Consider the following 26,150-nt stretch of genomic DNA (forward strand, 5'->3'; position numbering starts at 1 on the left):
TGCTGGTATCTTTGAGGGTTTTTGCAGGTATGCTCATAAGAGATATTGGTTTTCTTGTAATGTCTTTGACTGGTTTTGGTATTAGGGAAATGATGTCTTTATAAAACAAATTAGAAAGTATTCCTCTGCTTTTGTCTTCTGAAAGAGATTATAGAGAATTGGTATAATTTCTTAGTTAAATGTTTGGTAGAATTCACTAATGAAACCATGTGGGCCTGGTGCTATCTGCGTTGGAAGATTATTATTGATTTAATTTCTCAAGTAGATATAGGTCTATTTCTCTTGGTGTGAATTTTGGCAACTTGAGGTTTTCAAGGGTTTGGTTCATTTTGCCTGGGTTATTAAATTTGTGGGCATAGAGTTGTTTCTAGTATTCCATTATTTTCCTTTTAATGCCATGGGATCTGTAGTGATATCCCATCTTGCATTTCTGATATTAGTAATTTGTTTCTGCTCTCTCTTTTTCTTAGTTAGCCTTGCTGAAGGCTTATAAATTTTATTGATTTTTTTTCAAGGAACCAGCTTTTGGTTTCATTGACTTGCTCTGTTGATCTACTTTCAGTGTCATTGATTTCTGCTTTAATTCTTATGATTTCTTTGCTTACTTAGGATTTATTGTGCTCTTTTTTTTTTTTTTTAGTTTCTCAAGGCAGAAACTTAGATTTTTAGATCTGCTTTTCTAATATAGTCATTCAGTGCTATAAAATTTCCTCTAAGCATTGTTTTCACTATATCCCACAAATTTGTTGTATTTTCATTTGCATTTAGTTAAAAATATTTTACAATTTCTCTTGAGATTTTTTCTTTGACCCATGTGTTATTTGAAAGTTTGTTGTTTAATTTTTAATCTGTCTTTTGGTTTTCTAGTTATCTTTGTTATTGAGTTCTACTTTAATTCTGCTGTGCAGATATTGTATGATTTCTATTCTTTTAAATTTATTAAGGTATATTTTATGGCCCAAAATGTAGTCTACCTTGGTGAATGTTCAGTGAAAAAGAAAGTGTATATTGCTGTTGGGTGAAGTAGTGCACAGATATCAATTATATCCAATTGATTGATAGCATTGTTGAATTTAACTATGTCTGTCCTTCCTGATTTCTGCCTGCTGGATCTATCCATTTCTGATAGAGAGGTGTTGAGGTCCAGCTGTGACCGTGGATCACTGTTGTGTTTCCTTGCAATTTTATCAGTTTTTGCCTCGTGTTATGCTCTGTTGTTAGGCACACACACATTATGGATTGTTATGTCTTCTGGAAGAATTGACTCCTTTATCATCATGTAATGCCATACTTTATCAACTATAACTTCCTTTGCTTTACAGTCTGCTCTGTCAGAAATTAATATAGCTACTCCTGCTTTATTTTTATTAGTGTTATCATGGTATCTCCATCTATTTACTTTTAATCTTTATGTATCTTTATATTTAAAGTGGGATTCTTATAGATAACATGAAGTTGGGTCTTGTTTTTTGATCCACTGTGACAATCTCTGCCTTTTAATTGGTGCATTTAGACTATTGACATTCAAAGTGATTATTGATATGGTTGGACTAATATTAACTGTATTTCTAACTGTTTTCTATTTGTTGCCCTTGTTCTTTGTTCCTATTTTAGTCTTCCACTCTTTTATTGGCTTTTGTGGTTTTAATTGAGCATAAGATTCCATTTCTCTTCTTTCTTAGTTTTATCAGTTCCAACTCTCTAATCAAGCTTTCTTTCTGGAGACCAGCCCCCCATCCTGATGCTATCTAAGGGTCCCCAGCCACCAGTCATTTTACTGCCAGACATAAAGACACTCTTATCACTTCTGAGATTCCAAGGGTCTTAGCAGCTCTTGTGGCAGGAACTGGGTCAAAGATCAAATGTTAGAACAAAAGATGGTCCCAGCACACCTATCTATTAGGAAATTACAAGGACTTTAGGAGCTCTGTGTCAGAAACTGGGGGCAGAGACCAAATCTATATTTCTTCTTATATCACAAATAAACAAAAACAATGGGGATATTTACCCTCTCTCTTGGGACTGCAGCTTCGTTAATGGAGAAGAATGTTCCCTCTCTGAATGTTTTGGGTCCTACTGGCTTCCATTTTTGCCACCTAGTTGCTGTAGTCGTAGAATTACTTCAGGGTTGGGGCTCAAAGTAATTGAGCTTAAACACAAAACATAACAGCCTGGCTGGTGTGGCTCAGAGGTTGAGTGTCGACCCATGCACCTGGAGCTCACCAGTTTGATTACTAGTCAGGGCACATGCCTGGGTTGAACCCCCACTAGGGAACATGCAGGAGGCAGTCGATCAATGTTTCTCTCTCTCTCTCCCTTTCCCTTCCTCTTTCTGAAATCAATAAAAACAAAAATAAAAACAAAATAGAACACTCCTCCCCCTTCCCAAACCCAGCAACCCTGGGGGATTCTGTAGTGTTGTGTTAGGATCTCCCTTTTCTTCTTGAGTCAGAAATATAGGGCTTCTCCTGGAGTTCTCTCTGTCAGCACCCCAATACCTTACTCTGGATATTACGCTTTGTTGATTAGGCAAGGGGATCATGGAGGAAAGGAAAATCTTAAAACTCACTTCTGGTTTACAGTAATTTGAATTCTGTTCTCCCTCGATCTGCCTATTACTTTCTCTTAAGAGTTTGCAAATAGTTGATTCATGTATTCTCAGTTCAGATTTTCATAGTTGCATTCAGTGGGACAGATGGGGTGAAATATGCTTATTCCATCTTACCTGGAATTAAAATGGCCAGTATGTTTCTTAAAACAAGTATGGGAAGGAATTTGATGCAGCTGAATGGGTGTTTGTACCGTATGTATTATGCTATATATCCTGTAATCATGGGAAAAGTTGGTTAGGTAACATTTGAGGAAAAGAAAAGAAGTTTTCATTGTTAAGAGAACTACTTGTTAAGCTTCCTCTGAGATTAGTGGGAGAGAAAGTTGAGTGCTCACAGCTAATTGCTTGAAATGGCTCAACTGCAGCAGCCTGCTGTTAATGAAGGAGTATATAACATTCCTCCTATGAACGTTATTTTCTTTTCATAGAAGATAAACATTGAGAACCACTGACTTCCTGGTTAATGTCCCAACTCTTTACTATGGCATTCAAGATTCCTTTCAACCTGATTCTTTCTACTCTATCATTCTCTTTCACCATTTTCTCTCATCAGTGCCTCCTTATCCACCTTAATTTCAAGCCATTTCACAGATTTTTGAATAGGCCAGGGCCTTTCACAGTTCTTCCTTAAAAAATAAAATAAAATAAATCATTGATTTTTAAAGGAATGGACAGGGAGAGAGAGAGAAACATTGACGCGAGAATGTAACATTGATTAGCTGCCTCCTGCAGGCCCCCTACTGGAGATTGATCTGGCAATCGAGGAATGTGCCCTGACTAGGAATTGAACCAGTGACCTTTTGGTGCATGGGATGATGCCCAACCAAATGAATCACACTGGCCTGGACATAATTTTGAATGTGTTTTTTCTCTGTTGCTAATTCCCTTCTCATTTTTCCCATTTATTAGAAATCCAGTTTTATATTTCAATAACTGATTCTTCATGAAACCATATTTTATATTTGCAACTTGTATATACTCTTCTTTATTACTTTTATTTGCATTTGTTATAGAATACCGTTATTTGTAGTGGACTGAACTCATGGAGGGCAGGGGACTGTGATTTGTCAGTCTCATTATATCCTGCTATAGCAGAGTGCTTGTGATAAATAGAATGAGTCAGGAAAGGGAATGAGAAGTGTTCTGGGTTTATTTAATGGTAAAGGGATATGGTGGGTACCACATAGAATATTTAAATTAAAAAAAGATAGTGGAAATCAGAGACCGGTATGGCATAAATGGAATTAGGAACTCAAGTTTTTAGGGAAAGTGTTTTGATTACTTTGAGTGTGTAAGTAATACTCAGATATTTATTTTCTTGGCCTTTCTATTATATACAAATTTTGTTTTGCTGGGACAGCTTTTCTTTCTAGTTCTTTCTGTCCATAGAGCCAGCTGCCACCTCTATTAAAATAGGGTTTGTCTATCTTCTGTTGTCCAGAATGTTAAATACATTTATTTACTCTTTCACACAGAAAAGACATGCCAATGTCTTCTTTCCCAAGCCAGCCAGACATTAGATTTGGAGAAAGGTTAGATTTTGAAATAAAAAACAAGTAGTTACAGCGTCATTAAACTTTTTTTCCCCCCCTATAGAGTACCAGGAGTTTTCAGGAGAGAGGAGCATTTGAGTGGTTGATTTTAATATTTATCTGAAGCTCTTAGTGAGAAACCAACCAATCATAGACGGTAAATCAAGGATTTTTATGACTTTTTTTTTAATGATTCAAGGATTTATTAAGTCATACATGCAAAACATACTGCTAACTGCATTAGCAAAAGATCAATGTAAAAACACTCCACAAGTCTGCAAATGTCAATTTAAAAAATGTTGTTCTATTGGTTGAAAGGTCCAATTTTGTGTTCTTGCCAGTGGGTAAGCTGCACAGAACGTCGTTAGCACAAGCACAAGGTCACAACCTCCCACCCAAAGGAACATGGTTAGGCAGAGCACAGGAAGCGTGTCCACACAGGGAGGCGGAGGGGCCAGCAGCGGCCAAGGTACAGTGCTGGGATCTGGCAAGACAGTGGTGGTAAGAAGGTTCGTAGTTTAAGAATATCTAAAATACTCAAACTGTAGAGATGCAACACGTGATTTTTACATCTAGTTACTAGAAAACTAAGGAAAGCACTTATTAGCTTTGAATAAAAGAACGTGAAAACAGGAATGTACTTTTACAATCTCCAAAAAAAATAATGCATTATCAAAAAAGATTTTATACAAGGAGGCATATTGCTCATTGAGAAGGGGGTCTATAAGAAAAGCACTAAGTTAGCAACTATGGGAATGACCAGTTCCAAGATGAATTAAATGCCCAGTTGTGGGAGGGATTACAGTTTTAAGAAAAAGGAAAAATATTAAGAAAACACTGATTAATGTCAACTTTCACCATCGACTGCATTTGACAGAAACTAACCTTTTCCAAATCTTACCCGTGACACTTTTATTCAGTTTGTTACGCATCCAATGTAGTGTAAATTAATCTCCACTTCATATTTTGTCAAATACTGTTTTCATCCTTTGATCACATCAAGTGTTCCCCGAACTCCACCCCAGTGTGCCCATGAGAACAGAATACTTCATCAGATGAACAGTTGAGGAAGGGTTCTGTTCACGATCTCAGCAAAAGCTAATATACGAATTTTTAAAAATCTCACTACGAAATAAAGAAGATCAATCCAAAGAGTTGAGTTGATATACAGTACAATGTTAGGTAAGGAACATGGGTTGATAAATTATGAATGGCAACATTTCACAGAGGAGGCTGTGTGTGAAACTCATTAGCAAGTGGCTGCCTTTCCTAACTTCAGAAGCTAGTCTCCAAGACAAAGGCCTTTAAACAGTTTAGTGCTTAGTGCTCTTAGCACAGCAGTGCAACTTAGTTCACAAGGAATTTTGGCAACTCTATCTGAGCAAGAATAGGGGCTTTTGAAAAATAAGGCTTTAAGAAAACTTGTCATTTTAGGGCTAAATTTTAATAGAATGTGAAAGTTTGAATCCTTACACTTTTTGTTGAAGTAAAACCTAAAAATTACTGATTGGTTCATAATGGTTTTATGGAAAAGCTAATTTGTAACAAACACTTGGCATTGAGTACGAAGGCTCCATCGTTTTTGAGCAAAGCATACAAAGGTTCCCAGGGGCCAGGGCGGCGGGGAGAGGCCAGACATTTACAACAGCAGGCATTTTCTCTTCCTCTTCTTGATGGAGGCCGACAGAGAATGGCTCGGATAGCTTCATCGAACACTCTTGAGGCCTCGCTGTGTGAGAGCTGAGCACTCCAGGTATTTTACAGCGCCAGTCTCCTTGGCCATGGCTAAACACTGTGGGTAGGTTATGGGTGTCAGCTTCTCCTTCAGTTTCTCAATCATGTCTTTATCATCCCTAAGATCAAGCTTGGTCCCCACCAGGATGATGGGAGTGTTGGGACAATGGTGTCGAACTTCAGGGTACCACTTTGCATGAACATTCTCAAATGACACAGGACTCACAAGAGAAAAGCAAATTAAGAATACATCGGCAATCGGCTTGTCTTTGCCCCTGGAGGTTATATCCTTACCGTATGTTTCTCCAACTGTCTGCGGATAGGAGAGGGTACGTAATCTGTCATAATCTTCTTGTCCAGCAGTATCCCATAAGCCCAGATTCACCGGTTTTCCATCTACCATAACATTGGCAGAATAGTTGTCTAAGACAGTGGGGATATATTCTCCGGGAAATGCATTGGTAGTATAACTGATCAGTAGGCAAGTTTTACCCTATAGCTCCGTCTCCCACCACCACACACTCGATGGCCTGTATCTGGGCTGCTCTGGGGGCCGCAGCAGCAGCGGTGGCCGGGGACTGAGGAGGGAAGCAGTGGGCTCGGGATGCAGCAGGCGGGCGCGCGGCTGCAGGTGCTGGGGTGTGGGGTGCCGGGGCCGCTGTCCACGCTGTGTCGCCCTCCACTGGCACTGGGAAGCTGAAGCCCAGCAGCGGCCACCACCCAAAGCTCTTTATGACTTTTGTGAACCCAGGAACAATACTGGATAATTTGGGAAGTGGAATCTGGATTAGAAAGCCAGCTTTTGGAGTTTCTCTGCATGCCTTGATAGGTAGAAGAGGTACTATGAAAAAGATATCCACCATTAAAATGCATGACTAGAGGAATGGTAACATGTGCATTTATGGTTGTAGTAAGTTAAGAACTGTATGCTCACTTTCACATACCCCCCCTTTTTTTTTTTAAATTCTTACCTGAGGAGTGAAGATATTTTTTCCCCATTGATTTTAGTGTGGAAGGGAGGAGGAGAGAGGAAGATGGGGAGAGAGGGAAACTTCGATGTGACAAATATATTGATTGGTTGCCTCCCACATGTGCCCAACTGGGGCAGGGATTGGACCTGCAACCAGGTAAGTACCCTTGACTGGGAATTGAACCCAAGACCCTCTGATGCGCAGGCTGATGCTCTGACCACAGAGCCTCACCAGCCAGCGCTCACATACCCATTTGTAAACCAGATTAGATTCTCAATTAGGATTTGTTGATGTCTTTCATGACATCCTAAACCCGTGGTTGGCAAACTGTGGCTCGCGAGCCACATGCGGCTCTTTGGCCCCGTGAGTATGGCTCTTCCACAAAATACCACGGCCTGGGCAAGTCTATTTTGAAGAAGTGGCATTAGAAGAAGTTTAAGTTTAAAAAATTTGGCTCTCAAAAGAAATTTCAATCATTGTACTGTTGATATTTGGCTCTGTTAACTAATGAGTTTGCCGACCACTGTCCTAAACTAACTGTTTGGTTTTAGAAAACTATATTATTTTTCTTTACAATTTTTGATTTTTTAATTAAAATAAAATACACATGTTATCTTTTCCTGGTAAGAAATGCAAACTTTAAAAAAGTCCTTACTTCTAATTCAGGCAGGTGGGACTTCACTTCCTGTCCCAAATTTTCAAGGAAGAGAAACATTTGAAACAAACAAAAGAAAAATAGCAAACCAATATTCTGATGGAAAATTGAGGTGGGATTATAGTCCTAGAAACAGGAATTTCTGAAAGATAGATAGCCGATGGGATCATTCAGTAGAAAACCCCAGTATAAAACATGGTTGCAAAAGGTGGGAGCTCCTCCAGGAGAGAAAGATCCAGAGCAGGAAGGGGCCCTGGGGCAATTGACAGGATGTCTGGTTAGGAAACCTCATTTTGATCATCCAGGCAGGTGATTCCTCCCTGAAAAGTGTCCATCAGCAGGGGGAATGAATGGTTGGGAAACTGGTAGAGCCATATCGGGGCATTCTTTGGTAGTTATAAAGAACTAGAGGCCCGGTGCACGAAATTTGTGCACGGGGGCTGTCCCTCAGCCTGACCTGCACCCTCTCCAATCTGGGAGCCCTCAGGGGATGTCCTACTGACAACTTAGGCCTGCTCCTCGTGGTTCTCTGCTTTCTGCGGGGCCTGCCTGCTCCACACCATGGTGACTGACAAGCAGGCCATGCTGGGAGCTGCCTGCAGCCGCACTTGCCTGCTCCCAGGTCGCCGTGGCGAAGGCCAAGCAGGCTGTGCTGGGAGCTGCCTCCTCCCTGCTGTCAGTCTCCACAGAGGTGATGAGGTTAATTTGCATACTCACTCCTGATTGGCTGGTGGGCGTTGCAAAGTGACGGTCAATTTGAATATCTCTCTTTTATTAGTGTAGATGAGGTAGATCTCTACATATTGACAGAGAACATCTCTAAGACATACCATATACAAGATTGAAGGAGACCATGTAGAATGACACATATAGCATAATAATGCTATTAATGGTTTTAAAATACCACACTAAAAGATTTCATATTTTTATGGTTACATACATTATATAAAAGCGTAGACCAGGAGTTCTTAACAGTGGCACTCGTGACCTTCCCCCTCCCCGCACTAATTTTGCCATACAAAAGTAATCATGAATAAATGTGTCATAGTGCTACACACATTTAGCTTTACAAAATGAAATCGGAGCAAATATAATATTTACTGACATAAAAAAATCAATTTTCTAGGGATCAAATTGCTCTTGAGACTTTAGACACTATATATAAAATAGAAGGATTTTTTTCTTTTTTCTTCTTAGAAATAGGATTTTATCTGGTTGTTTGAAAATTAATTCCTTCCAGTTCTTCAAATCAAGATTGATGCAATTGGCAATCCTTTCCTTAACTTTTCAGTCTGTAAGGATAATTTATGTTTGTTGGTAAAGCTAGAGAATTTGGTTAGGTTTGCTGCATACTGAAGTCTGGTCAGATTGTGTGAGTCACTGCTGTTCTCAGGCAAGAACACATTTAATCTTTATTTTGTCATCCTCCAGTGTTCTACCCAGTGTTTGCCTTGAAGGATATCACAAGGAAAACTCAAATATTCATGGTCATGGTAAATAATGCCCATGTAACTACAGATCTTGTTGAAGTGATAGATTTTAAGTAATCTCCCGGCATGAAAACAACTTCAAAGTTGCTTGTGTTCCCTATCTTTCTCAGTTTGTACTAGTTTAGAAGGTATTTAAAAACTTTGACTCAGATCTGGTCTAACCTACTTTTTAACACTAAGATCCAATTTATTTCATAAGGATAGGGAACCAAGCACAGTATCTTCTCAGCATATCTTAGGCATATGATGGACTAATAGAAAATTTTCCACAAATTCAAAGTTTTAAAATTCTGGTATAATTTTTAATCTATCTATATCCAAGCATTTAAATTCATTTTTAAGATGTCAATAAGGATGACTTTTTTTTTTTTTTTTTTTTTTTTTTTTGGTCCTGTAAGTTGAAAAACACACCCTGATACAAGTAATATTCTTCTCTTTATTTAAAGAATAAAAATGTTCAAAATATAAAATTAAATGCTTGAGGAAGAAACTAATAATTTTTAAAAACTTCTTTTGTAAACTTTCCTATTGGAAAAGCTTATGAAGACTGTTTTACTTCGAATCTTAGTATTTAAATTGTCTTTCTTTTTGAAACTATATCCAGCAATATCTTAGTCAATTGATCAGTTTACCTTAGTTTAAACTGTTCATGATTGTTATATATATTTGAACTATATAAAAAGGAATTTATATTTTTCAAAATGTTTAACTTTTTGAAACTTAAGTACATCTAGTCAACTTAGTCAAGTTAAGTCATCCTTCAGAAAAGCATCTGTAGTGCTTGAATAGCTTGTTTTGTATTAAGATAAAGACATCACCTCACACATTTAGTACAAAAATAACAGCAAAATTGAAATTGAGTTTCAAAAGTTTTTAAACTATCCTTTCATAGTTGACTCATTCATAGCTTCTTGGGAGCTGAAGATTCTAGTTTTTCATATCAAATGGCTTTGGCCAGCATTTTGCTAGTACTGACCCTGGACTAGACTGTGGGATTGTTGAGCTTCTAATATACTTTTCTCCCCTAAAGTAAGGTTTGTTTCTGAGAAATAGAAGAAAGGAAACCAACCAACTCTTTCTTTACAAGGAAAGGCGTGTGTTTTGCCTTTCTTTGTAAATTCCATAGGCAGTCTTGACCTGCTTTTGATGTTTAGTTTATTTGAATGTTTATTCAACCAGTATATTCATCTCCTAAAATATGTTAGGCTTTGAGCTACATTCTCATATGATTACAAAGAATTTGTGATAACATAGGAAAAAATGTCTATTATGATGTTAAAAAACAAGAGGATGCAAAATTATATACGCAGTATGGTTACAAAAGTATATTTAGAGAAAAGACTGGGAAGTCAAATGCAATTAGAATTCTCTTTTTACTTTTTGGTGCATATTCATTGTAGTAATTTTGGACATATAAATATACACATATGTGTGAATATATCTTTTCATTTCTCCCCCCCCCCCCATATAACCCTCATTTCCCATATGTATTGCTGAGAGGAGAAGGTTTAATTTTGTGCAGTTACACTTCTAACACACAGACAATGGCTAAACAATGAAAGCTATTAAATAAATTTCCATTCACATGTACATTTAAGCTTTTAGCACATGACACTGTGCTGAAGGAAATTAAAAAAAAAGAATTTTAAGACACAGCTTCTGTCTAGCAGGACCTTATCATATCAAGGAGAAGAATGTGTAAATTATAACAGACATAAAATCTATAAAGCAGTCTAAATAACATTGCTGAGCAGGATGCAATTAAATGGCCAAAATTTGTGCTAAGTTCTGTTGGAGTTCAAATTAACAGAGATGAAGAAGCTGAAATACTTGGGAAAGACCTAGTAGCAATGAAGCTTTAAGTGCATCTTTAATAATAGCTAATATTGGAGGGAAATAAAATATATATAGAATAAGTATGGATTTAACCTTAAATACTTTATCCCCACCTGGTTAATGCATTCTTTTAAAAATATTTTTTTATTGAACTTATTGGGTGACATTGGTTAGTAAAATTATATAGGTTTCAGGTGTACTATTCTAGAATATATCATCTGTATATTGTATTGTGTGTTCATCACCCAAAGTTCAGTCTCCTTCCATCATCATTTATCCCTCCTTTACTCTTTTCTATCTCCTCGCACCCCCTTGTCCCTTTAGTAATCACCATACTGTTGACTGTGTCTATGAGGTGTTTTTTTTGGTTTGTTTTTTGCTTAATTGCTTCACCTCTTTCACTCACCCCCCCCCCAAAAAAAAAAAACCACAACAAAAAAAACTCCCTCCCCTTTGAGAGTGGTCAGCCTGTTCTCTGCATCTATGAATCTGTTTCTCTTTGGTTTGTTAGTTTATTTTATGCATTAGATTCCATATATGAGTGAAATCATATGGTACTTGTCTTTCTCTGACTGGGTTATTTTACTTAGCATAATACTGTCCAGGTCTATCCATGTCGTCACAAAGGGTAAGATTTCCTTTTTTTTTTTATAGCCAAGTAGTATTTCATTGTGTAAATATACCACAGCTTTTTGTACCCACTCATCTACTGATGGGCATTTGGGCTGCTTCCAAATCTTGGCTATTGTAAATAATGCTGCAGTGAACATAGGAGTGCATATATTATTTCGAATTAGTATTTTGGATTTCTTCAGATAAATTCCCAGAAGTGGAATCACTGGGTCATAAGGCAGTTCCATTTTTTATTATTTGAGGTAACTTTATACTGCTTTCCATAGTGGCTGCACCAGTTATAATTGACCATAAAGGCGTGGATTTTTTTCTGCATGCTCTATTCTATTCCATTGATCTATGTGTCTGTTTTTATGGCAGTACCATGCTGTTTTGATTATTATGACCTTGTAGTATAGTTTGATATCGATTGGTGTGATTCCTTCAACTTTGTTCTTCTTTCTCAAGATTGCTGTGGCTATTCAGGTTCTTTTGTGGTTCCATATACATTTTTGGAATATTTTTTCTAGTTCTATGAAATATGTCATTGTTATCTTGATAGGAATTGCATTGAATCTTTAGATTGCTTTTAATGATGTTAATGTTTTCTGTCTATGAACACGTTATATGCTTACACTTACTTGTATCTTCTGTAATACATCTTTGGTTAAATTTATTCCAAGGTGGTTTTTTTTATGCAATTATAAATGGGATTGTTTTCTTGGTTTCCTTTTCTGATTGTTCATTATTGGTATATAAAAATGCAAATGGTTTCTGGATATTTATTCTGTATCCTGCTACTTTACTGAATTCATTTATCAGTTCTAGTAGTTTTTTTGGTGGGATCTTTATTTATTTTTATTTATTTATTTTTGGTGGGATTTTTAGAGTTCTCTATTTATACAGTATCGTGTTATTTTTTAAAAGGGTTATTTAGTATTCAATTTATTTCTTATCGAAAAAAACACAATGACAGTTATAGCAAAAAAATTTGCTACTAATAGGACCTGAACTGGGCACAGGGTAATGGAGGAGGGGGCATTCTGGTCTGAGGGAAGAGGAGCAATTTGAGTTTAGGAATAAACAAGGCAAAGACAACCACAAAGAGAGCCTTGCTTTGAACATGGAAATACTTAGGATCCCTGAGCATGGCTGTCTTTCCTTGAAGCAGATATTTTTAAAGAGATTGTGTGTGTGTGTGTGTGTGTGTGTGTGTGTATTTTATATTAAGATATTGATCTGTAAATCCTTCAGACAGATATCTTTTACCATTTAATACATAATCTAATTTTTTACTTCATTGGAAAATATGTTGATTGAATTGTTAAAGAAAAATATGAGCTTTCTAAAAGATGATTTTCTTAGTTTACATTTTTGTAGATATCATTTAAAACAAAGTGCTTCTTTAAAAATTATTTCACAGCTGAAGCAATAAGCAAAAGTATGGACCACCTTAGTCTTTTGGGTGGGGTTGCAGGGTGGATCACAATTGTCTAGGTATATGAATGTATTCCAATTTTTATATCTGTCTTATAAAATAAGTTGAAACTGATTGGAAGTTCCTTAAACTGGAAAACTGTTAGGAAAAGCCATTTCAAAAATATGAGTGGCTTCATCATTTTAAAAGAGTAATTTCTTTTAGAAGTAAGCAGCTTACTCTTTTCTGTATTGAATGCCTAGCCTGTATTAAGCAAAAACAGATTTAAAACATTGTAAAGTGAGTAGTATTCAAAATGGAGCATATATTCCTTAGTTTTTAGTAATTTTAGGACTTATGCACATATCACTTTTTTTTTTAGGAATAAAGGAAAAGTAGATAAGGATTAAATGTGAGAGTATTTAAGTGATTCTCAGAATTTTCTGATTCATGTGTGGTGATATTGAACTCTTTAGTCCTGGGCTTTAATTTGTGCGTGGTGCTGACCTGATGCTGTGCAGGGACATTCACTGCATCCCTTCATTCAGTCCCTCTCATTATCCCCACTTCCTGGGGAGCTTGCTTAGAACTGAGCATGAGCTCTTGTTATTAAAATATTGGGCGACCCTGCCTACATGTAACACGGTAGTTTTGATATAAGATTTATGTGTAGCAGAACCAAATTGGAGGAGGCTCTAGTTATTTGCCGTGATTTTACTTAATCAAATTGGTAGGGAATATTATGGAAATTATTAGGTTACACAGCGGATCAGGCTTATAATAAATGAACTTATGGTTAATATAGTTCCTGAGCTTATTTGTTCCATTGTAATTTTTTAGTGCATATCCAAAAAGAAATCTGACTCCATAAATGATACGTGAAACAATCATTGCAGTGTTGTGTGTATTTGTAGATGATGGTAGTTCTTTTTGCTGGGAGCATCTGCTAACGCAGAGGTTTGTCTCTTCAGGTTCACGTGAAGATGGCGGACGAGGCTGTGTGTGTTGGCCCCGCTCCCACCAGTAAAAGCTACCTCAACATGGAGGCCATCCTGGAAGCCATCAGGAAAACCAGGGCCCAAGCTGTGAGTCTGAACGAATCTCTCTCCTGCAGCTGTTTCATATGTAGTTGAGCAGAAAGCTAGAGTTTGTATCTTAAAAAGAAAATAAGGAAGAATGATTGAAAATACTGTTGCAGTTCATGTCACATGAGTTAAATGTGGCTGAATTTGCTACTGGAAATCAAAGGCTTTGTGGCATCTGGCAGTGTTGGTCGCTGATCCTGCAGGTGGCTGCTGGATTCAGCTTTCACACCAGGGAGCAGTTTCAGTTCATTTCCAAATTTGCTAGCTGGGGAAAAAAAAAAAAGAAATCCCAATTAGTTTTGAGTATTAACCCTTTCCATGTAATAAGAGCATTAAAAAAACAACTCTGTATTATAAACAGGATCCAAAAGGCCCCAGTTTAAATTATATTTTCATCACTTAAAAATTATGTACACCTAGATATACTTCAAGAAATATAAATAATGTAATTGGTAATGATTTTACTTGGATTATGTCAATAGCTTACATATAACTTGCTTGGAGAAATCAGTAATTCTGCCCACCCCCATTCTGTTTGAATGAAGTGGAATCCAAGGAAAGATGGGTTTCTGACATCAGAAATAGTGTTTTGTTGTTGTTGTGTGTGTTTTTATATCAGAACTAATTACATATAAGGTTAAAACTATGCAGAGTTATCTCTAAAATTTAATGAAAGCAGCTGACACTAGCAATTAACCTGGAGTGCTTCAATTAGTTTTCACATTTTTTTTTGTGAAAGAAATGTATGTTTAAATGAGAAGCTGAATTTGTGAACCCATATTATGGATGTTTACAGTTTATTAGTTGAGATAATGAAAGTAAAACTCTCTTAACTGTAGCTTGTCAGAATGCGATGTTTAGTTGAATGTTTATACAAAATGAGATTGGTGGGGTGAAGCTTTTATCCTGTGCTGCAGTAGTTTAAATTATTCTGTTGCATGTTTATAAATAAACCTTGGTTCAGAATTTAAAAATCTTGGATGTGTAGCTACTTCTAGATTATGATACCAACCTCTTCAGGAATTTGATTTTCCTTATAGCAGAATTGTTTTACTGGAAACATATTCAATACTGACTGATAACAGAGTGGCTAAATTTATGTTTGGCCAGTGTGGTAGAGGCAAAAATCACTTGATTAGAACAGGATGGTAGAATTTAGACTGTAGCAATGTGGCTTGCATAGCATAGCATAAAAAGGTTGTGGATGGCTAAGTGGGCTGAGGAGGAAAAGAAGAGTAGATGTAAGAAGAAAAAAGCATTCAGAGTAAAAAAATAGTATAAACCAAACTTCCATTTTAGTTAGATTCTTCAGAAACTGCTCATTGGTAAAGGCTGAGTACATTAATGTTCTCAGGAATAAAATATGTTACTTGGCTTGTAACCAGGGTTTTGGAAAGTAGCAGTTTCTGGTACTGTAAAGGGAATGAAAAGTTTTTCAAATCTATCTTGCAAAAGATTTTCTTTAACATAATTCTTTGATTCACCAGTTCTTAGAAAAATTTTCAGACATGGTGGCCAAGGTTAGCCTCAGAAAACGGAGAGTGTGAGTTGTGTTGAATAGGTAGTCAAATGCAGGTGGACAGGTAGATGGCTCTGATTGTGGTTAGGACAAAGGTAGTATGCATGAAGTGATTGTAAAACAGGCTGTGTCTTGGAATCTGAGTCTGTACTCAGGAATGTGAGTGGGAACTGATCACTATGTGAGAGAAGTAACCTTACTCAAGAGCCCTTGAACAGTAAACCCATACTGCACTCTATATTTTGTTTACTGCTCTCTATGATAAAATTTAAAGTGCTTTTGTTTTCATTTCTAAGGTGCATCCAGGGTATGGATTCCTTTCAGAAAACAAAGAATTTGCCAAATATTTGGTAAGTTTGTAATGAACCAAAAACTGTTAATTTACATTTCAGAAAGCAGTGTAATGGAGTTGCTTTTGTAAATATGGGTAGTGGTGAATTAGAGAATTTTAACTGACCCAACAATTCTTTGAAAATAGTTTGTGAAAAGTAAAGAGTTTTTATTTTGTAACCTGTCTTGATTTGAAGAGTAAACATGGAAAAGTTATAAAATCACCATATAACTAATTAATGACACTAGTTTATTATATATTGCCTTTGCCTTTTAACTTTAAAAAACCCCAGTTTTAACTAAATATGCCAGGGTGTTCAGTGATTTATTAATTATTTTACCATCTGATTGGAATGTGAAGCCAGAATAAGATTATTTTTTCCCCCATTTTATTGTATATTGTGGCATTTAAGATCATATCTTACTACCTTCTCTATTTTGAGAAAAGTTTTATTACAATCTGAATATCCTCTTGATAGCACCATCCTGGTTAGGTGAATTAACCTGTATTTGCTATTAAACTGATTTTCCAGGTGTATTTATAACTACATTCAAGATGTTACTGAAACCTTAGTTTTCAGATACTAAAATATGATTATGAATAATGTTTCAAAAAGCTCATTAGATCAATTATTATTCTAGGTATTAGATTATCTTAGTTTATTCTAATATGTTTTACTTTGTTTCTGTGGTATACTTGGTAATTTGTTCTGCCATGGATTAAAATTATTTATGAATGTAATCATTTTCTAGATAAAATTTTCACTTAAAATCTATAAATTTAATTTGGAACAATTCTAAAGGTCATGGAGTTCTATCTTAGAATTATCTATTTTAACCAATTTACTTTACTGATTAAAAATTAAGGCCTGAAGAATATAGTCAGTAATATTGTAATAACTATGTATGGTGTCAGGCTACTATTGGAGATATTGGGAGAACACTTTATTAAGTATATGATAGACTAACCACTAGGCTGTTCATCTGAAACTAATACAAAATAATATTGAATGTAATCTGTAATTTAAAAATAAAATTTAAAAAAGTAAAATAGAAACAAAATTTAAGGCCTAAAGAAATTGTGAGTTAAGGTCACACAGATGGTAATGGTAACAAGTGTCAGGAGAGGGCAAATTTGGTGGAAGTATCCAAAGGTTCAGATTCACATTTTCCTATTTATACCTACTTTTTATTTTTTATCTCTTTGTTTGAAATTTTGGCTGAGGTTCTGTCATTACATAAGAAAATAATTTCTATATAATACTGACATTTAAAATGTACTTGTACAATATCATGCATTAAATTTTAAGTTTGTATAGGTGAGGTGTCTCTAAACTATGGTTCATGGGCCAAGTGGGGCCTGCTGCCTGTGTTTGTAAATTAAGTTTTATTGGCACACAGCCATGCTTGTTCATTTACGTGTGCTCTGGGCTGCTTTTGCTCTACAACAGCAGAATTGAGTGGCTGTAACAGATCAAATAGCCTGTGAAGCCTAAAATGTTGATTGTATGGCCCTTTATAAAAAAAGTTTGTAAAATCCTGGTAAAAAGGAGTATCTGAGGCCCAAAGAAGTTAAATGACATGACCAATATATTTATTCATGCATTATCTAATCATTTTAAAAAATGCATATTTGGTATCTACCAGTATGTTCAAGGCATAAAAATGAACCAGATGTGGGTCCTGCTCATGAGGAGCTCATCGTCGTCTTGTAGAAAATAAGACAAGTACACAGATGACTTCAGTTCAGGGAAGAAAATATTATGAGGTATTTAAATTCTCCATAAATAAAGATAAGAAAGATTATTTCTATCAGGGGTTTCACGTTAGAGAAAATAGTGTAGAGTTTATGACTCTTTACTTTCTCACTAATTTTCTTTCTAACCTTCTCCATTTTCCTTTATCAGGGCTATGCCTCAGCTAAGCCAGACTTTATGCTATTCCCAAACATGGCTAGCTCTTTCCTATTCCTTGCCTTTCATCACTCTTTGTCCAGTGTCCTCTCCTCCCACATTTCCACTTACTATTTATCCTTAGAGGCACAATTCACATGGGTACCCCTACCAAGACAGTTTTCCATATCCTTCTGGTGAGAAGTAATCTCTTTCCTCTGTCTTCTAAAGCATTTATTTATTTATTTTTTAAATATATATTTTTTTTATTTCAGAGAGGGAGAAATAGAAACATCAGTGATGAGAGAGAATCATTGACCGGCTGCCTCCTGCACACCCCACACTGGGGATTAAGCCTGATCAGGAATTGAACCTCAACTTCCTGGTTCATAGGTTGATGCTCAACCACTGAGCCATGCTAGACAGAGTAGAGGATTTTTTTTTAAAATTTCTTCTTTTGTTTACCACTTTCCATATTATGTTAAAATTGTGACTTTTTTTGTATTTTATTGTCCTCTTGAGACAAGAAATTTGGTCTCATCAGTTTTTGTTTCCCTTTTGTTATCTGTCCTAATGATTTCTACATAGTAAATTCAGTGAATGTTTTGGGAGGATTAAATACATATTATTACATTAATAATTATAAAACAATAACCTGCAAGAAAACTTTTCAACTATCACGAAAAGGACTGTTTTGTAAATAGAAGGCAGTATTACTGTATATTTTTGTTCATTATTAAAAAAGACAGCTAGTGATAACTAATCCTCTTTTTTTGTGTGCATCATGGTAAGATTCTTATTTGGGATATAATTTCCCTACCATTAAAATACACCCTCTTCCCAAAGAAAAACACTTTTTCCCATTGTAGTATGCCATTTAAGATGCTCCTTTTGGAATATCTGGTTATAGTTGGTAAATTCACAATAAAATGAATTTATTTACAGATTTTGTTATGCCATATAAATATTGTATGTGTGATTGGTGACCAACCATTGAAATTTGACAGTTATTTTATTCCAAACTGGGTATATTATTAGAATTCTGATTTCCAACATAGTGGTGATAGATTACCACGTTAGTGGAAACTTTTGTCTAAGAAGACTGGTAGAAGATGGGGGGACATTTTTTTCCCCCTCAACTGAGAATATGTTGATATATTTATACGAGAGAGAGAGAGAGAGAGAGAGAAAGAAAGAGAGAGAGAGAGAGAGAGAGAGAGAAACTTCCATTGGTTGCTTCCCTTACATGCCCAACAGGGATCTAACCCGAAACCTAGGTATGTGCCCTGACCAGGAATCGAACCCCAAACCATTTGGTGTATGGGATGAGACTTCAACCAACCAACTGAATCACCCAGCCAGGGCGCAAAATTTTTTTATGTTTAATACTAATCTTATGTTTGGAATTGAATCAAATATGGAGGTTTACTCCCCATTAATTTCTGGCTCTATTTAAAAAATATATATATTTTATTGATTTTTTTTTACAGAGAGGAAGGGAGAGGGATAAAGAGTTAGAAACATCGATGAGAGAGAAACATCCATCAGCTGCCTCCTGCACACCCCCTACTGGGGATGCACCTGCAACCGAGGCACATGCCCTTGTCCGGAATCGAACCTAGGACCCTTCACTCCGTAGGCCGATGCTCTATTCACTGAGCCAAACCGGTCAGGGCTGGTTCTATTGTTTTTATTGCTCTTCAAAAACCAGTGTAATGTGTAGCCACTGTGGAAAACAGTATGGAGTTTCCTCAAAAAATTAAAAATGGAATTCCCGGGAAAAAGGAGATATATCTAATACTTTAAACAATAAAGAATTAAAAAAACAACAACTGTGTAATGTTTATTTTGCTTATAGAAAAACTATTTGTGCTTTATTTGATATATTGTTGTTTTTAATTAATAGCAATAAATAAAAATGATTTATTGAAAAATATCCTGAAGTTATAGTCTATATTTGCTTTAGAAAGTATACAGTTAGCCAAATGTAAAAGCATACTAAATTTTTTATAAATTTCATTTAGGGGACATTATTACTTAACCTTAATTTACACAAAGTGGGATCAGATGTCATACAATCTCTATTGTACAAGATTTAAGTAAACCATGTCTTATTTGTTTTGCCTAAATAATTCATGGAAAAACCAAAGCTACAAATAATTCTCATAAGTAGTAATTTTCAGTAATTTTAATGTGCTGAGTAAGCAGATTTTATTTTCAAACTGTTTTTCATTCTCTATTTTCCCTCTGGGTTCTTTGTATTGTGAGCCATAAAGGAATAGTGATGAGAGGCTGTGAGGACTGTCAGGATTAAGAAGAGAAATTCTTGTCCTAGCTCAGTGATGGGCAACCTTTTGAGCTTGGTGTGTCAAACTTCGCCAAAAAACTGAGCATAACTCGGGTAGTGTGTCACTTTGAGGAAAAAACATTATTTTGCAAATGTTTCATCCTCAGGAGCAGCAAATGTTTCATCCTCGGCATGCAGCCGCCTCAGCGACTGCGTGTCATCAGAAATGGCTATGTGTGTCAGTGCTGACACGCGTATCATAGGTTTGCCATCACTGTCCTAGCTGGTTTGGCTCAGTGGATAGAGTGTCAGCCTGCAGACTGAAGGGTCTCGGGTTCAGTTCTGGTCAAGGATACATGCCCAGGTTGTGGGTTTGATCCCCAGTGGGGGTTGTGCAGGAGTCAGTGATCAATTATTCTCTCTCATCAGTGATGTCTCTCTTTCTCTCTCCCTTCCTCTCTGAAATCATTAAAAAAAAATTTTAAAAAAAGAAAAAGAAAAGAAATTCTTAGAGTTGATGAGAGAGCTTTGAAAAGTAAAACTACCTGCTCCTGGAAAAGAGGGATAGTAGTTTAAAGGGATAGTGTTCTAGCTATCTTTCTGTATTTTAAAATATATTTCCCCCATATCTATACATATAAGGAGGTAATATGCTAATTTGTTCATGATGGTGTCCCCGTAGCGACCAATTTGCATATTGATGCGCGCGTAGCGGGGCAGGTGGCTAGAGCCAAGTTCCCGGGGGTCTGAGGACAGTGCCTGACAGGAGCCCAGCCTGCAAAGAAGGAAGTGGAAGTGGCCAAGGGGAGCTCTTCCAATCTCCCTGCACGAACACCCTACCCCAGCCTCCGCACCCCCGGGGGGACGGGAGGCTGATTGGACAGGCAGAAGACCCAGCCTCGGGGATAGCTGCAGCCTGCACCTCCGACTCTCTATCTCTTCCCCTGCCACTCCCCCCAGTGGTGCCCACCACAATAGCACGCCGGTGACCACCCGTCAGCGCCCCCGAGGCACCCGGGGCCCGTGGCTCACCACTGTTGGGCCTCCTCTGCTGGGGCCGGGCATGCCTCTCCTCCCTACAACTTCAGACCCGGGTGGAGGCAGGCCTGAGCGGCCCTCCAGGGTCAGACCCTTCTCCCCTACAGCAGCAGGACTGCCTCCGCAGAGGAAGCGCGCTGTACCTCGCTGGGGGCTCGGCTAAACCCACCCTCCTAGCCCGCCCTGGCCCGGCCCCCACCCCGCTTCAGGAGATTGGAGTCCCGCCCTGAGCAGGTACAGCTGCGAAACAGCCATGTACAATTTAAAGAATGGTGCCAACAGGGGAGGTTTGGGAGTTACTTCCCCTTCGGCCTCGCCACCCCCCTAGCGCCCCCCTAGTGCCCCCCTAACTCCCTGCCCCCCACCAGTGCCTCCAGGGATGACCACCGCTACAGGGTTGCTGGCCAGAGCCTGCCCCTTCGAGGCCCACAGAACCCTCTGCAAAGCTTCCATAGTTACAGTCCCAGGAAACAATCATGCTCTCCACCCCTAATCAGCACCTGCTACCTGTGAGGGTACCCATGAGCTTAGAAATAACAATCCCTTCCCATTTAGACATCACTTACTTGATGAAACATTTCTAGGTTTATTAGCTCAGAACCTCCTCATGACAACCCAGTGAGGTAGGCGGAGAAGGGATTACAATTCCCATGGTATATGCGTATGTATTCAGAAATGAAGCTCAGGAAAAGTGTCAAGCCCACTGGTTCCCAAGGTGCAGCACACGCCCCACAGGGGGGGGCAATTTGATTTTAAATGGGGGCAATTCGAGAATGAGTTAACAGTGAATTTTTTGCATTTCTTATGGTTCTAGCTAGGGGCCTCATCTACAGCATATCCTCCTACATAATAAAAAGCTAATATGCAAATGACCAAATGGTGGAATGACTGGTCACTATGATGCGTGCTGACCATCAAGGGGCAGACACTGAATGCAGGGGCTGCCCCCTGGTGGTCATTGTGCTCCCATAGGGGGAGTGCTGCTCAGCCAGAAGCCGGGTTCACGGCTGGTGAGCCCAGCGGCAGTGGTGGGAGCCTCTCCCGCCTCCGTGGCAATGCTAAGGATGTCCGACTGACGGCTTAGGCCCACTAAGCTGTCAGACATCCCCCCAGGGCTCCCGGACTGTGAGAGGGCACAAACCAGGCTGAGGGACCCCCCCACCTCAAGTGCATGAATTTCGTGCACCAGGCCTCTAGTTATCATACAATATTGGTTCAGCATAACATTATAATTTATAGTAACTCACTTTATGAGAAATTTTTATGTTAGATTTAATAATTTGTGTTTCATGTTTGAGGCTTACCCATGTATTTAAAAGATGGGTGTATATATGCAGGTAGATAGTGAGTTCTATCAGAATGCTCAGCATTGAGGGCATAGAAGGGAACTATGGCAAGCATTCGAGGTTTGATGAATGTATTCTTTTACCTCTTTTCATTGGAGACTTAGCAAGTTAAGAAATATAACTACTGTGAAAACAATAGTGAGATGTAACTTTTTAATCCATTGGACTAAGCAGAAATTTTAAAAACAGCTATAACATTCAATGTAGGCAATTGTACAAGTGAATTGTCTTGTTCTTGGGAGTGTAAATTTCACCTTTTTTTTTTTTTGCCAGAAATTTATTTGTATCTATACAAATTAAAAAGCATATTCTTTGACTTCATAGTTCCACTCTTAAGAATTTCAGTATAAAGATATACTTTTTATATTTATTTTTTATTAAATATATTGGGGTGCCATTGGTCAACATGAACATACAGGTTTCAGGTGTGGATCTCTATGTTACAAGATTTGTATGTTGTATCCACCATCCAAAGTCAAATCTTCTGTCACCATATATTAGTACCTCTTCTCCACCACCCCCTTCTTTCTGGCAGCCACCACACTGCTGTTTGTAAAGATACACTTTTTAAAATGTTAATTGTAAAGTTGTTCATAGTAGCAAAATTTGGAAATAGCTCAAAAAAATTTCAAGGGTAAAAATGAAGAGAATGACACCTATTGTGTAGAGTTTTTGTAAAATTAGAAAAAACATATATAGAAAACTTAGCACAAAGTCTGGCATTGCCAGGCAAATCATCTTAGTCATTATAGGTGTTAATAATCATTACTTCAGTGGATAGCAGGTGTTATTGAGGAGTTTTTAGGAGAATGAGATAGTCAAAATTAGCGTTTTGGGGAAATTAATCTGATAGTTTTTATGTATAATTTGGGGGTTTAAGTTTTTTTCCCCGTTAAGGAAATTAATAATTCAATATAATTTTACTGCTATATACATATTCATGATATGGTAGTTTACAAATACTTTGACATATGTGATTTAATTTAATTCATGCAACCATTGAAGTTGGATATTAACTGTTGAACAAAAGGAAAACTGAAAGTCTTGTGCAGTGACTTGCCAACAATCACACTATGCTAGTAAGTAATGGAATTAGGACTTGACCGAGGTTGGCTGATTATAAGCACAGAGCAGTTTTAAAAAATCCTATACCCTAGTTGGCTCAGTTGGAAAGAGTGAGAGCATTCAAATAGTAGCCAAATAATGAAGACAAATAACTGTAGGGAACTGAGCCAAAGCCTATAGATATCTATCCACTTTATAGCAATATAGGCAACACATGATCAAGTTGTAGGAAAATGACTATTGTGTGGATAGAAACTTGAAGAAAGCCCTTTGCTAGGTAATTGGTCTTCAGTTATGAGGTTGTAATCCATGGTGTGATGTTATAGCTGCGAAGTGTGTTGTAAGTACTTTGTAACTAATACTAAAATTCTGAAGTTAGCAAGTTTGCCAGTGATTTTATTTAACAATATTTTTGTTTTTTAAATAGTTTAGAGAGGCCCTAGCTGGTTTGGCTCAGTGGATAAAGCGTCGGCCTGTGGACCGAAGGTTCCCAGGTTCGATTCCAGTCAAGAGCACATGCCTGGGTTGTGGGCTTAATCCCTAGTAGGGGGTATGCAGGAGGCAGCTGATCAATGATTCTCTCTCATCATTGATGTCTCTATCTCTCTCTCCCTCTCCCTTCTTCTCTGAAATCAATAAAAATTATTTTAATAAAAAAATAGTTTAGCGGGAACTTAAAGTGATTCAGTTGATAATCTCCATATATATATATATATATATATATATATATATATATACACACACACACATATATATATATATATATATATATTTTAAATATATTTTATTGATTTTTTACAGAGAGGAAGAGAGAGGGATAGAGAGTTAGAATCATTGATGAGAGAGAAGCATCGATCAGCTGCCTCTTGCACACACCCCACTGGGGATGTGCCCGCAACCAAGGTACATGCCCTTGACCGGAATCGAACCTGGGACCCTTGAGTCCGCAGGCCGATGCTCTATCCACTGAGCCAAACCAGTTTCGGCTCTCCTTATATTTGAAAAAAAAATTTTTTTTGTTAAGTAGGAGAAAAAAGGACCTTGTAAGCCCAGAGTTGTATATAATTCTTATTTTACCTATATAATCTGTAATCTGGGTAGTTTGTGAAAGTATGTTTTGTGCATGATTTTTATTTTTAAATGTCATGGTTTAATAAAGGTTGAGAACTGTTACTACAGTATATTTTGTAGACATTTAATTTTAAGTACATAAATTTTCTTATCATTAACATTACTAGAATTTCCATTTTGGACACAAATCTTTGATTTTATTATATTAAAATTTTTTATTTTTGAGAACCTAAAATTTTAAGAAATTTAAGTTACAAGTATACATTGAAAAATAAGGTTTTTTTCTATCTCTGAATCTCTGACCCTATTCCCCAGTTTAATCCCTAGAGGCCACCACTGCTACCATTCTTCTGGAACCTGTGTGCCTGTGTTACAATTTGTCTATCAATTTGTTATATAGGGTACTCTTATTTGCTGAGCTTAGGTTTTGTTTGTTTACAAGAAAAGAATGTTTCTTCCCTTCCCCATACTCTTAAAAAATAGGTATGAAATATCTACCTACATATGCACTTGCATCATTCTCATTTAATCTTCATGACAGTCTGTGATATATTATTACTTTTATTCTTGGTTTTATAGGACAGAGACTAGTCTCAGAAATAAATGCCTTCCCAATGTCACATAGCTAGTAAATGAGAGTATAGATTTCATCAAAATGACTATATATATAAAAGCCTAAGTGGCTGATTGACCATTCTACTGGTAGCTATGACGCACACTGACCACAAGGGGGCAGATGCTCAATGCACAGGCATGGAAACATGGAACAGACTGATGAATCTCAGAGGGAAGTGGGGGAGTGAGGAGGGCAGGAAGAGATTAACCAAAGATCTTATATGCATACTACAGGCCTAGTGCACAGATTCCTGCACCGGTAGGGTCCCTTGGCTTGGCCTGTAGGGATCAAGCCGAAACCGGCTCTCTGACATCCCCCGAGGGGTCCCGGATTGCGAGAGGGCGCAGGCCAGGCCAAGGGACCCCACCAGTGCATGAATCTGTGCACTGGGCCTCTAGTATGACTATAAATCCCATGCTCAGTAAATGTTCCAAACTCTTTCTAAGATGAATTGGAACTATAAGCCCTGGGTAGGTAGCTCAGTTGGTTAGAACATTGTCCTGATAAACCATGGTTGCAGGGCACATATACAAAGCAAAGAACAAATCTTACCTAATAATAGACAAATATGCAAATTGACCGCACCTTCGCTATGCCCAAGCCATGCCCACCAACCAAGCCACGCCCACCAACCAATCAGGATGAGTATGCAAATTATCCCAACAAAGATGGTGGCTAATTTGCATATCAAGGCAGCTTAGAAAGAAGCCAAGAGATGCTGAAGGGAGCAAAGCTGCGGAGAAGCAAGCAAGCGGGGGGGAGGAGAAGGGAGGAGCGGAGGCGGGGCCGGGGGAGAAGAAAGGAGAGCCGGGTGGGCTGGCGGAGAAGGCGGGCCGGGGGACAAGGGAGGAGTGGAGGCGGGGGCCAGGGAGAGTGCAGCAGGAAACCCTATTGCAGGATTTTTCCTGCTAGTGCATAAATAAGAACAGTAAATTGATCTCTCTCTCTCTCTAAAGTCAATAAATAAAAAAATGGTGGTTAAAAAAAATGAATTCCAGGTAGACTGGGTTGTTAGTGTTGTTTTTTTTTTAGATCAGTACCTT

The 26,150-nt window shown here is 37.6% G+C and overlaps 1 protein-coding gene and 1 pseudogene across 5 annotated transcripts in view; one reads left to right on the forward strand and one right to left on the reverse strand.

The window, feature by feature from the left end:
* PCCA (propionyl-CoA carboxylase subunit alpha) overlaps positions 1-26,150 on the forward strand; it is a 381,582-nt gene that overhangs the window by 45,944 nt on the left and 309,488 nt on the right. For 4 of the 5 annotated variants that reach the window (XM_054719911.1, XM_054719915.1, XM_054719912.1 and 1 more), the window contains 2 exons: positions 13,830-13,943; positions 15,759-15,812. The exons of the other annotated variant lie outside the window; for it this stretch is intronic. In XM_054719911.1, the coding sequence (XP_054575886.1) occupies positions 13,830-13,943; positions 15,759-15,812 (168 nt within the window). The remainder of the gene's footprint in view (positions 1-13,829; positions 13,944-15,758; positions 15,813-26,150) is intronic. 5 annotated transcript variants of the gene reach the window in all.
* On the reverse strand, positions 5,783-12,102 carry LOC129150076 (ras-related C3 botulinum toxin substrate 1-like; annotated as a pseudogene).

This window comes from Eptesicus fuscus, chromosome 8 (assembly GCF_027574615.1).
Source record: "Eptesicus fuscus isolate TK198812 chromosome 8, DD_ASM_mEF_20220401, whole genome shotgun sequence".
In the NCBI taxonomy this organism is placed as follows: domain Eukaryota; kingdom Metazoa; phylum Chordata; class Mammalia; order Chiroptera; family Vespertilionidae; genus Eptesicus; species Eptesicus fuscus.